Genomic DNA, 12,457 nt, shown 5'->3' with positions numbered 1-12,457 from the left:
TACAATAAACATTTTCAGTAGAGTCCAAAGTGAAATTTAAGAACCTCTGTCCTACATTAAATCATTTTACATGCATACATTTTTCATGCATGTTGCACGTGCAAAGTCCAGCTTGATTTAACACCTTGAAGTCAATACTGCACTTCTCACCTCAGTGACTGAATGTGCTGATTAATAAAGGTGATTAAAATGCAAGGCAAAAGTCATCACATTTATCTGAATTTGCGGTGCCAATTTGACATAACTACTGTACCGTGGTGTTTGCATGGATCCCTCAGGAAAGCTTTGCATATTTGCATAGTATAGGTACTTGTTTTGTTAATGCCAAAACTCTGTTCTCAATTTACTGTACATCTTAGAGCCAGGAAAAATTAGAGCACATATCAACATTTATATCTATGGCAAGAAACCAAAGACGTCACCAGGGTTATTTAGCTTTATTGAATCTGCATATTCGGCATTCCCTTGAGTTCAGTTTCTGGCTGTCAGAACTACTTTTTATCTTCATCGTATGTTCACACATTTCCAAGGAAAAGTAGAAACTTGTAAGAATCATACAAGAGTAGCATGTATTTCATTCAAGTGTTTACATAAGCATTTACAGCGCCTTGGCAAAAGTAATCAGGCCTTGACCAATTCTGTCATGTTACTGGATTACACAGTCCCACATTGCAGTTGTGCCCATTTCAAAGCACTGAAACAAAATGCTCTCAGGTTTGTTACATTTAATCCCTTCATTGTAATATTTTGGAACCTTTTTACAGCTACGACAGCATCACTCAGAGATGTTTAAATAGCGTAATTGTAAGACACTCCCCTTTTTGTTGAATTTATATGTATTTCATAAATATCATATCATCCAATACTCTGCAAACTGCAAATTTTTAGATCATTTCTGCCCCAAAACCAACTTGTATTCCTATTTTCCAACATAAAACAATGACAAATTAAAATAACTTCTAAACACAAGTTTGACTAATGTCATATTTGTAACTCAGTAAAGTATCAGAGCTGGTTAAATGACTGAATATTTTTGCAAGGCACTGTACATGGTTCATCAGCATTCATCATCGCAGAGCAGGGGGATGTCTTATTCGATGCATCTCCCCCATACCTGATTATAATAATATACTAATTAATATTCACATACAGTAAAAAGTAAGCAGTCAAAGAAAAGAAGAAAAAAAAACAGCTCCAAAAACATTGTAATAGTATAATCTATAAATAATGTCTGTCTATACTAAAACAGTCTTGAAATTAAATCATTTGTACATGCTATTCAAAATACAAAAATAAGATTTCAGTCATGTTAGATTCTAGCATAACTTCAGCCCTCCGGGTGCATAACACAAGTAACGTCACACTATGATGTGCACGTATCATAGCACTAATGTGAGAAACCTTCACCGGGTGAGTGTCAGCGGCTCACTGATCAGTTACTGAGAAAAAGAAAATTCAAACCATTTCCACCGAGAGCGTCACGTCCTTAAACGTTCACCGTAAGTCCATATCAGATGTGTTTCTTGCTCAAGTACACTTTCCAATGAGAACTTTCTATGAAAATGAAATACATGAACTGACAATGCTTCCAGTGCACATTGCTGATATAGTGTATTGACTGGTGTGGTTTAGGGTTTACGTCGACATGAAATGGCACACGCAAACAATTTGTGACATTTGTGAGTGAAATAGGATATTCGATGTTAAAAATAATGTAGTGTGGGACTCAAGTCCACCATTCCCCAAAGTATCCCATTAGTAACACTTTGTAAATCAATCAAATAATTAGCGTAGATTTCTTTCAATTTTAACTTTAACTGACATTAAATTGATGCACTAACCATTCTAATTCATAGCCTGCACATCAACCAAAAAGACAAGTCGTTTAAGTGGCGGAGCAGGTTATTACATTTTGATTTATAATATTTTTATCTTTGGAAAAACATGCATTGATGCATCATACACAATACAACCAAAAAAATTGATTAAGAAAATAAATTGTCAATTTTGATTTCAAGGTGACTTTTAGGTTCACCCAAAATCTTAACCCTCGTGTTGTGTTCGGGTTATTTTGACCTGGAGAGGATTTTCTTTTCCCAAAAATGTTAGTTAATAATGTTAGTTAGGGTATAACTACTTCCCAATTTTTTGGGGGATAATTTTTGTACTTTTTTGGAGATTTTTTCCCCCCAACCTTGTTACACTTGTGGTATTACACTTGTACAAAATGGAACAACTTGTGGTGTTCCCGGTCAGAAATGACCGGCATACAAAAAATAGCTTATAAATCTCTCGTAATGCTATATTATCACCAAATATTGGATTCAATCTTTTTCTCAACTTGATTTCTTTCAATTAGGACAGGTTTTGTATTTATGTTTGAAACTGACTTGATTTTTGGATGAACTATCCCTTTAATGATATGATGCAATGAAGACACAAAAATGAGTCCTGGGTCAAAAAAAGAGTTTGTCTGCTTTGCTGATTATGGCACTTTTCTGTCCCTTTCTGAATCTCTGTCATCCATCATTTTATTTACTCACCCCATCTGTCTTGTAAATGACTTTCGATTTGGTTAAATCTCAGAGAGAAATGAAAAATATTGCAGCAGCAAACAAAAGAACAAACAAGAATCGGTTGTTGTCAAGGTAATAGTTATTGATATCATCACTGATTATTGTTGTTATCAAAGTGCTGTACAGTACAGACTAGCAATACTATAGCTGTGTGGTCACCGAATCGTCCTGTTCCGTTACCCAGCGGGACGAGTCTGGCGTTCGTCCGCCGCAGGGCCCGACCAACCCCTGGAACACGTCCTCGTTTGAGTCCAGGAGGCGGGAGCTGGAGGCGGAGAAACTGGAAGCACAGTGCAGGGAAGAAGGTGGAGACAGAGGTCCTAATGTCAGTAAAACATCCCTCCCGTTAGCTCTCTGTCTGGTTGGCATTGCAACACTGTCGCCCTCATTTAAAGCGGCCACGTCCACCTGATTGAGGTTGGTCTCGCTGCGGGTGACCGGACCATCGCCTCTGGTGAAGCCCAAGTCCTGCCAGGCCCCCGGCGGGTGAAGCAATCCATCTGAGATAGTGTATGTTGCAGCAGTGACACCTGCGGCCTGCGGGATGTGGCTGCCCATGCGTGAGAACAGCAGCCCGAGCCGTCTGAAGGAGTTCTTCTTGGAACTAGAGAAGCGTGAAAAGCGCCTCCAAGTTCGTGAAAGTGCAGGTCTTGCTGGAGCCACTGAGGACAGGGAAGAGGAGGGCGAGGGATTCTTCCTCAGTCCGTTGATCTTTGGTTTACCTTCCCTGTACGCAGACGATGCTGCCACCGCCGTTGTCGCCGCCGTCGTGGAGGCCTCCATTCCGGAGATGGAGCGGAAAAGGGCGGAGACTCCGTACGACGGATCTGAAGGCGTAATGGTTTTGAAAGAGACGCCTTTGGCCCCGATGCTGCTCCCGTCGCTGTGGTAACAGGCCTCGCCGTCGTCGCTGGCCTCGTCCCGAAGCGTGGCCTCGCTGCTCGAGGAATAGTTCCGCCGGGGCGGCTTTCGGTTGCCGAGAAGGTCCAAAACTTCGTAGCGAAAGCTGGAAATGTCCTGTTTTAGCTCCTACGGCAGAGTATTACAGAATTACACGATGCATTCGAAAAATATCCTCATTTTAGCTCAACAGAATCCAAGATTCTAACAAAAGTAAATCACTACTAGTCAGAACATATTCAATGTTACTATTCTGATGAACTGTTTTTAGAAACCAGATTTCACCGTGGGTCGAGAAAGAGAACTAAAATGAAGGCACTGTCATGGATTAATTGCTTTATGACTTAAGGTGCAATTAATGGATGAAAATATCCTGTGTGGATATCATTGTAAAAAAACATCTGTGAAATTTATGGTAAAATGGCAGCTGTGGTTGCCAGAACGTTACCGTAAAAAATTGGTCACAACATTTTAAGTTTTACAGATTGAACTTAAATTTACTGTAAAAAACTGATATAATGTTAATGGAAACACTTTAGTTTGAGGAACACATATTCACCATTAACTATGACATTTGCCTCGAAAAACTCCTAATTTACTGCTTATTAATAGTTAGTAAAGTAGTTGTTGTAGTGGTTAAGTTTAGGTATTGGGTGGGTTAAGGGATGTAGAATAAGGTCATGCAGAAAAAGGCATTAATATGTGCTTTATAAGTACTAATAAACAGCCAATTTACAAGTATTATGCAAGCTAATAAGCAAAGAGTGTGACCACTAAAATCTGTCTTGTACCTTTATAATATACTGACAACCACCTTAGAAATAGAGAAAGCCACATGATGAATCAAAGTAGCGTTTCCACGAGCAAAAATTTTAGTGTACAGTTATATGATTTGTCCCTTTAGATATAGTTTATCACTGTATTTTGTAGGGAAAGAACCATTACTGTTAACCAATAAACAGGTTTTTTACTTTTAAAATAGTGATCATAATATATATTTCACATTTGTTCAAGTTTTTATCAAGTGTGCTAGTGTGGTGTTAGTGTAACACGTGTGCTAGTGTACCAAAAATGCTTGTTACATGATAATTAGTAACAAAAAGTAACAATTGCGAATAAAGATAATAAAAATACAATACAAAAGAAGATGCCCAGATTTTCTAGAAACACTGGAGCATTTGAAGAATGATTATTTGTGACAGTTGTTTTGTTGGTGAGCATCCATTTCCTTATGTCTATGCAAGATTAATAGAGAGCAGTCAGTTTCAGAAGCACCTTAAAATTCTCCTCCGTCAGCCCTTCGTTTGTCTTAGCGTTGCGGATCATGGACGCCACGTACCTCTTCACTAGACTACGGATGACCTCCTGAGGGGTTGAAGGAGAAGAAGAGAAAGCAAGCAATCAGACAGAACTCCCTAATCTTGTTAATCTGGAAATGTACAGCTGGATCGTTGGTGTGACATTGCAAGGAAAAAGAGAGACGGGAAAAACAAAGCCAGAGGCGAAGTGATGTAATGCAATTACATGCACAATGTTGTTTTCTTGCATATGTGTGTAATTGCAGAGCTTTATCTGCTGGCATACCTGATAATGCTGATTCTGTATCAGCCTGTCAACATGCTTTTCCTAAAAGGAGAAACAAATATTCACACTGTAATTATAAGGTAATTGAGCTCATTGACTAATCAAATATATGCCACTTATTTATTTGTTTGTTGGATAATTATTCAATTAAATTCCAGGGTCATTCACAATAAACTGTGGCATTTGTGCGCTACGTGTCCCCATTACTTACAATTGACATCAACAGGGCACTAAAGTTTAAATGAATTATAATATAATATAATGAATCTGAATTAAATACATTTATAAATTCATTATATATAATTTAGTGTCGATTACAGATTTAATTATGTTTGTCATTCAATATGCATGTTCACATTCGTCATTTCTACATTTGAATGGCCTTGAATAGTAAGCCATACATTTACTGTAGTTTTTGCATATTATTTACTGTACTGTTGTAAGTCGTTTCCCTACTGTACAGTACTGTGCAAAAGTCTTAGGCATGTTAATATCCCCACCCCAAAAGTGTCCCCAAAAATGTTTTTAAGTCAGTTATTTATATCTTTTGCTGTAGTGTGTCAGTAGGAAATATCAGTTTACATTTCCAAACATTCTTTTTGCCATTAATTGTAATAATCCAGTGAGATTTGTGTATGCACAAGGAATCTGACAACAGCCGGTATGATCTGATCTCACCATCATCGAGTCCGTCTGTGATTACATGAAGAAACAGAAAAAACTGAGACAGACTAAATCCAGAAGAACTGCGGGAACGTCTCCGAGATGCTTGAAGAAACCTTCCCGCAAAGCTCCCTGAAAAACTATGCGCAAGTGTACCTGGACAAAAGCTGTTTTAAACACAAAGGGTCGTTACACCAAATATTGATTTGGATTTGTTAATAGAAGTTAAATCATAAATAAATTCAATTTATGATTTTATTTTTGAAAGCATTCTCACTTTACAGCATTTTAACACAAGTGTCAGTACTTTTCCCAGTACTGTAGCTTTGCAGGAAGGTTTCTTCAAGCGTCTCGGAGACGTTCCCGCAGTTCTTCTGGATTTAGTCTGTCTCAGTTTTTTTTGTTTCTTCATGTAATCACAGACGGACTCGATGATGGTGAGATAAATAATAATAATAATAATTCGTTACATTTATATAGCGCTTTTTCTGAGACCTCAAAGCGCTTTACATAGATGGGGGAATCTCCTCAACCACCACCAATGTGCAGCATCCACTTGGATGATGCGACGGCAGCCATATTGCGCCAGAACGCCCACCACACACCAGCTTACTGGTGGAGAGGAGACAGTGATGAAGCCAATCAGTATATGGGGATGATTAGGAGGCCATGATGGACAGGGGCCAAGGGGCAAATTTGGCCAGGATGCCGGGGTTACACCCCTACTCTTTTTCGAAGGACATCCTGGGATTTTTAATGACCACAAGAGTCAGGACCTCTTCAAGAGTCAGGACCTCAGTTTAACGTCTCATCCGAAGGACGGTGCTCTTTTGGCAGTATAGTGTCCCCGTCACTACACTGGGGCATTAGGTCCCACATAGACCACAGGGTGAGCACGCCCGGCTGGCCTCACTAACACCTCTTCCAGCAGCAACCTGTTTTTTCTCAGGAGGTCTCCCATCCAGGTACTAACCAGGCTCAACCCTGCTTAGCTTCAGTGGGCGACCAGTCTTGGGCTACAGGGTGATATGGCTGCTGACAAGATCAGATCAGATCATACCGGCTGTTGTCAGATTCCTTGTGCATACACAAATCTCACTGGATTATTACAATTAATGTCAAAAAAGAATGTTTGGAAATGTAAACTGATATTTCCTACTGACACACTACAGCAAAAGATATAAATAACTGACTTAAAACCATTTTTGGGGACATTTTTGGGGTGGGGATATTAACATGCCTAAGACTTTTGCACAGTACTGTACTTTGATGATTGTAAATTTAGGGTCAAAAAAAATAAAATAAAAAAAAAATTCCGTTTCTGTTACCACTATGTTAGCATTTATATCGGCCTCGCCAATATTAATATCACACTGCAGTTAGAATATTTTTAGCATAGGAGAGGTTGATAAACACACAATACCATTCAAAAGTTTTGCAGACTGCAAGATTTTTTACAGAAGTAAGAATTTTCTTACTCTTCTTCTCTTCCAGCTAACCAAGACTTCATTCATTTGATTAAAAATACAGTAAAAACAGAAATAATGTGAAATATTATTCATGTGATACAAAGCTGAATTTTCAGCAGCATTCCTCCAGTCTTCAGTGTCACATGATCCTTCAGAAATCATTATAATATGCCTATTTGATACTCAAGAAACATTTCTGATTATTATCAATGTTGAAAACAGTTTTGCTGCTTAATATTTTTTTTCAGGATTGGTTGATGTTCATGAAAGCTCACAAGAACAGCATTGAAATAGAAATCTTTTGGGTTACACTTTATTTTAAGGTGTCTTTGTTACACTGTAATTATACATTTAAGTACTGAGTAATATTAAGCAACTACATATCTAAGGTTTAGGGTTAATAGCATGTAATTATGCATAATTTAGTAACTGAATGTAACATAACAATGACACTGTCAAATAAAGTGTTACCATCTTTTGGTACACTATGTCTTTACTGTCACTTTTAATGCATTCTTGCTGAATAAAAGTTTTTTTTTTAAATCGCACTGACCCCAAACTTTTAAATAGTAGTGTACAAAAAAAGTTGAATAGTAAAAAGACACAGTAACTATGGAAAAAAAGAAACAATCTTGGGTTTATATCAACACTTTCCTTTCACATCCACAATGAAGGAATTAATCAAAATGTTCAAATGCTATTTAAATGTAAATTCTCATGTGCAGCCCTGCAATGCTTTTGCACTGTATCGAGATGTATTTATCCAGCAGATGCTTTTTCAATTGGATATTCAAAATGTGATGCACATGCAGAAAAAGGCATTCTGATATCGCAGTATGAGCTGTAAAAGATCTTTAATATTCTTATCAGATATTGCAGGAGAGCTGCTCTCCTCTTAGCTCTACATGTAGGCAGCTTTATATAATGATCAAGGTTTGATCCCAGCACAGCAATGCCAGCAAACATGTGGGAGAGAGTTTTGAGTGAGTGTGCTTCGGTTGTGTGTGTGTGTGCGCGCGTGAATGACAGTGGAATCAGTGCATCAGGTGGAACCAGAGAGGTTATATTCGAAACAGAAATGACGAAAGTCCCGGGAGTTTCGAGGGAAGTTGCATGGCAACACAGGAGGTTAAACTCCAGACAGACTTGGGCCATGTTACACCTCATTACATCATCAAAGGAGACATACAAACTTGTTGAATAAAGGAATCTTCCTTCATAGAAGTTTAATTAATTCACATGAAACTCCACCGATTCAATTGAAATGAAATTTGCTACCAATCTGGCCACTCTGAATGAAAGCAGTATTTGGAGTTCGGGGGGAGGGGGGGGGGGGCTGACAAGCTGATTGTGATGTCAAAAAAAAAAAGGCAAAGACCTGTCTCATGAATATTGATTAGGTCATGCTGACGTTGCTAGGTAACCTTCCTGGTTATCTAACTTAATTAATATTCATGCACCAAGCCTTTGCCATAGTAGCCCTGATAAATGGGTATTTCAGATAAAATGCAGCTGACCATGCTAAAAACTATGTTAAACCGCATGTTGCCAGTTCTTGTATAAGAATTATCCAAGCTGTTTTCTTGACCTCATATTAATTGATAGACTATACAGAATAATTGTACTTTTACAAAAAATGTAAAATGCAAGACCATTTAAATGAAGACAAGTAGTAATGGTGGACAATTTTCAGTTAAAATATACACTACCTGGAATACAATATTTTTATTCAGCAAGGAAGCATAAAAGTGACAGTAAAGACATTTAAAATGTTGCAAAAGATTTATATCTCAAATAAATGCTGTTCTTTTGAATTTTCTATTGACCAAGGAATCACGAAAAAAAATGCATCACAGTTTCCACAAAAATATTAAGCTGTTTTCAACATGGATAATAATCATAAATGTTTCTTGAGCAGCAAATCAGCATATTAGAATGATTTCTGAAGGATCATGTGACACTGAAGACTGGAGTAATTATGCTGAAATGATCACAGGAATAAATTGAAATAGAAAACAGTTATTTTAAATTTTAATTATATTTCACAATATTACTATTTTACTGTATTTTTGATCAAATAAATGCAGCCTTGGTGAGCAGAGGAGACTTCTTTCGTCTTACTGACCCCAAACTTTTGAACGGTAGTGTATACTGTACTTTCCCTTAAAATGAATGTATACTTGAACCTAAAGTCTTCATGTTAATACAAAAAGAAAGCAACCCAATGAGTGTATATGTGCACTGCAGATATGTTTGAGGTGTAAGGTGTTGTAGACATACAACACTGGCATAACTGTCTTAATCGGAAGATCAAGGTTTGAAGCAGAATATTTGATCTGATGTTGATTTGAATGTGCTAGATTTTTTAAGTTGTTGTCTTTCTTAAAGTCAAAGGTTTTTACATGTACACTATTTCTTTCACCCAGTGATACCTGGTAATGCATGATGATACCAGTCTAAATACAATTACTGCAGCCCACTATGTGTCAAAAAACCAATAGTTCAAAAGCAATAAAAATGTAAATGAGCTGTTTTAGCATTCAACATGCTGATATATGTGTGTGGCTGTGCTGTTAGTCACTGTAATGGGTAATCAGTTACACAATGAGCCGGCTGCATTGTGCTTAAGGTGTCATTTAAACCAGAACCACTTGATCAGATTCAGATGAAATCACAGAGAGAATGTTCAAATTAATTCAGGGTTTTTCTTTACCGTAAACTCCTTCAGATTCTCATGTTTATGGGGGATTTCTTCAGGTGGAGCAGCCTCCGACCCGCAGAGCCGCCCGTGTACCCACAGACACAGGTACCAGAAGGACTTAGGACTGGGGACTATATTGAACGGCGGAGGGAGTGTCCCACCCTCATCAAAGTAACTCATCCACAGCTTGGTCCGAGCAAACTTCCATTCGATGTCAGCGTGGTCCTGAGGCACAGTAACAAAATAATTAATAATAAGAACTGAATCATAATAATCAACAAAATATTCTACCAATGCATCTAGTACTGTGGTTCTCAACCAGGGGGCCTCAGCAAACTGAATTCAAGATGAATTCAAAGTATTTAAATGAATAAATGATTGTTAATATATTCAAATAACTTTGAATTCACTCAATAACTATTGTTTTAATTGAAGAATATAGAGTTCTGGAATCACAAAATCAATCATGGTTAACAAATATATCAATACTCTCAGTTTCTTTTCCTAAAAACATTTTAAAACAAGCAGCTTTGTCATAATCATGGCAGACATAGATATATAGATAGAACCACTGATATAGTATATAATAAAAGAAATGAATATTTATATTACACGGTATATTATATAAAAAAAAACGATGAATGACCATTTGTGATGATATACACTACCGTTAAAAAGTTTGGGGGTGTAAAGTTTTTTTTTTTTAATCTGAGAATAGTTCAAACTGATCAAAAGTGACAATAAGGACATTTATAGTGTTACAAAATATTTCTATTTCAAATAAATGTTTCTTTTGAACTTTCTATGCATCAAATCAACATATTAGAATGAGGGATCATGTGACACTGACTAGACTAACTCAGCTTTGCCATCACAGAAAATATATTGAAGTGGAAAGCAGTGTAATAATATTTCACAATATTATTTTATTATTTTTTATCAAATAAATGCAGCCTTGGTGAGAAGAACAATATATGATAAAAAAACAACCCATAAACCATACCATAAACTTTTAAATGGTTGTGAACACCTATCAAATCTATCGAATCTCTCGTATTCGATCCTCTCTAAGTCAAACTGTATATTTCTGGCCTTTGGATTATTGTGCTCAGTACTCACAGCGATCAGCTGGTAGGAGTTGTTCATCATAGCGATGAGCATGTTGAGGAGAACCACCAGTGAGATGACGTTGTAGGTGCCGAACATGGTGGCTCCAACAAACTCAGTAAACTCGTGCCGAGCCTTCACATTGGTTACATAAAGATTCAAGAGGCCAAATATCGACCAGAACAGAGACTGAAGTGTCTCAAATAACCTGAAAGATTAAGGGAAAAAAGGCAAAAAAGAAAGAAAAAAGGAATATTAGATTAGGAATATTGTGCAACATCATCACAGATGCGTTAAGGATGGGCCAGAAAAGATCACGAAGCTCCAGGGGTAAACAGTTCATTAGGAAATACTGTGAAATGGATCAAGTTATTATTGTGTGTGAATGATGGTGAATATGAGAGATTATAACTTGGAGAGATGGGGCAATTGTAACAATTCACTCTCCCCCACCCAATAAAATGTGAAATGATGTTCCCATATTCTAAATATGTTAGTAAATAACATATACATTATGTATATATACATAAAAAGCATTGGACACTTAAATATGCTTCCATTGCATAAAAATATGCTTACAACGCATATATATATATATATATATATATATATGATAAATCAGTGTTTAAGTCCATTGCTATTTTTATTATTCCATTGCAGTTGCATTTAGAAAGAATCTTCATCGCACTGACAGTCTGAAAATGTATTTAAAATTGAATGAATCTCACAAATTGATGGTTTGCACACACACACACAAACATGCACATACAATAAGACATGAGTCTCACAGCTGTGTAAATAACCCAGCTAGACGCTACAGAGCTCCTGTGCATCTACGAGCTCCCTTAGGGTGAAAGGAATAGTCATTTTTCCCCCCATTGCATTAAATATTCAACATCATCAGCATTCATCAAAGTTTTGGCAGAGATAAATACAATATGGTTTCCAGAAAATAGAAAAAAGAACAGAACAGAGATGGCACAGCACTGTGGATCATGCATGGGAGCAGGTATTAAACAGCGTGTGATAGCATTTGATGGGAGAAACTTCAGTGGCACAGACATATAAAAGAAACACACAGAAAGGCTATGGAGTAAAAGCTGAGAACGAAAAGTGCAGCATCCGGGACAGGTGGGGAAAAAAATATTTCATTGTTTGTAACAGACTTCTTGCTGCATTTAATTCCCAACAGCAGTGGCAGCCATGACTCACTTTGTGCCCATAGCCAAAAAACAAACAATAAAAATAACAACACGTGATAGTTTGTAGTGTATACTTCCCCAGGTAAATGGCGCACATGTACAAGGATGTAAAAGAAAATGGGACTTGTCGAACAAGGCCTTCTTCTATTGCACCAAGGTCAGTTCCGACACTCATGTGCCCATTGTAGGGGCTTGCGGCTGTGGACAGGGGTCATCATAGTGACCTGGAGCAACACACTAGGCTTGACATTTCAG

General features: G+C 37.4%; 1 protein-coding gene across 5 annotated transcripts in view; it reads right to left on the bottom strand.

Annotated features, from left to right (window-relative positions):
- Nucleotides 1-427: 427 nt before the first annotated feature.
- trpc5a (transient receptor potential cation channel, subfamily C, member 5a) overlaps nucleotides 428-12,457 on the bottom strand; it is a 70,204-nt gene continuing 58,174 nt past the window's right edge. For all 5 annotated transcript variants that reach the window (XM_079896688.1, XM_079896692.1, XM_079896689.1 and 2 more), the window contains 5 exons: nucleotides 11,013-11,208; nucleotides 9,906-10,118; nucleotides 5,061-5,102; nucleotides 4,752-4,841; nucleotides 428-3,605 (listed from right to left, as the gene is read on the bottom strand). In XM_079896688.1, the coding sequence (XP_079752814.1) occupies nucleotides 2,718-3,605; nucleotides 4,752-4,841; nucleotides 5,061-5,102; nucleotides 9,906-10,118; nucleotides 11,013-11,208 (1,429 nt within the window). In that variant the 3' untranslated portion in view covers nucleotides 428-2,717. The remainder of the gene's footprint in view (nucleotides 3,606-4,751; nucleotides 4,842-5,060; nucleotides 5,103-9,905; nucleotides 10,119-11,012; nucleotides 11,209-12,457) is intronic.

The sequence above is a fragment of the Squalius cephalus genome (assembly GCF_949319135.1).
Source record: "Squalius cephalus genome assembly, chromosome: 2".
NCBI lineage: Eukaryota > Metazoa > Chordata > Actinopteri > Cypriniformes > Leuciscidae > Squalius > Squalius cephalus.
This window is presented reverse-complemented; position numbering and strand designations above follow the sequence as displayed.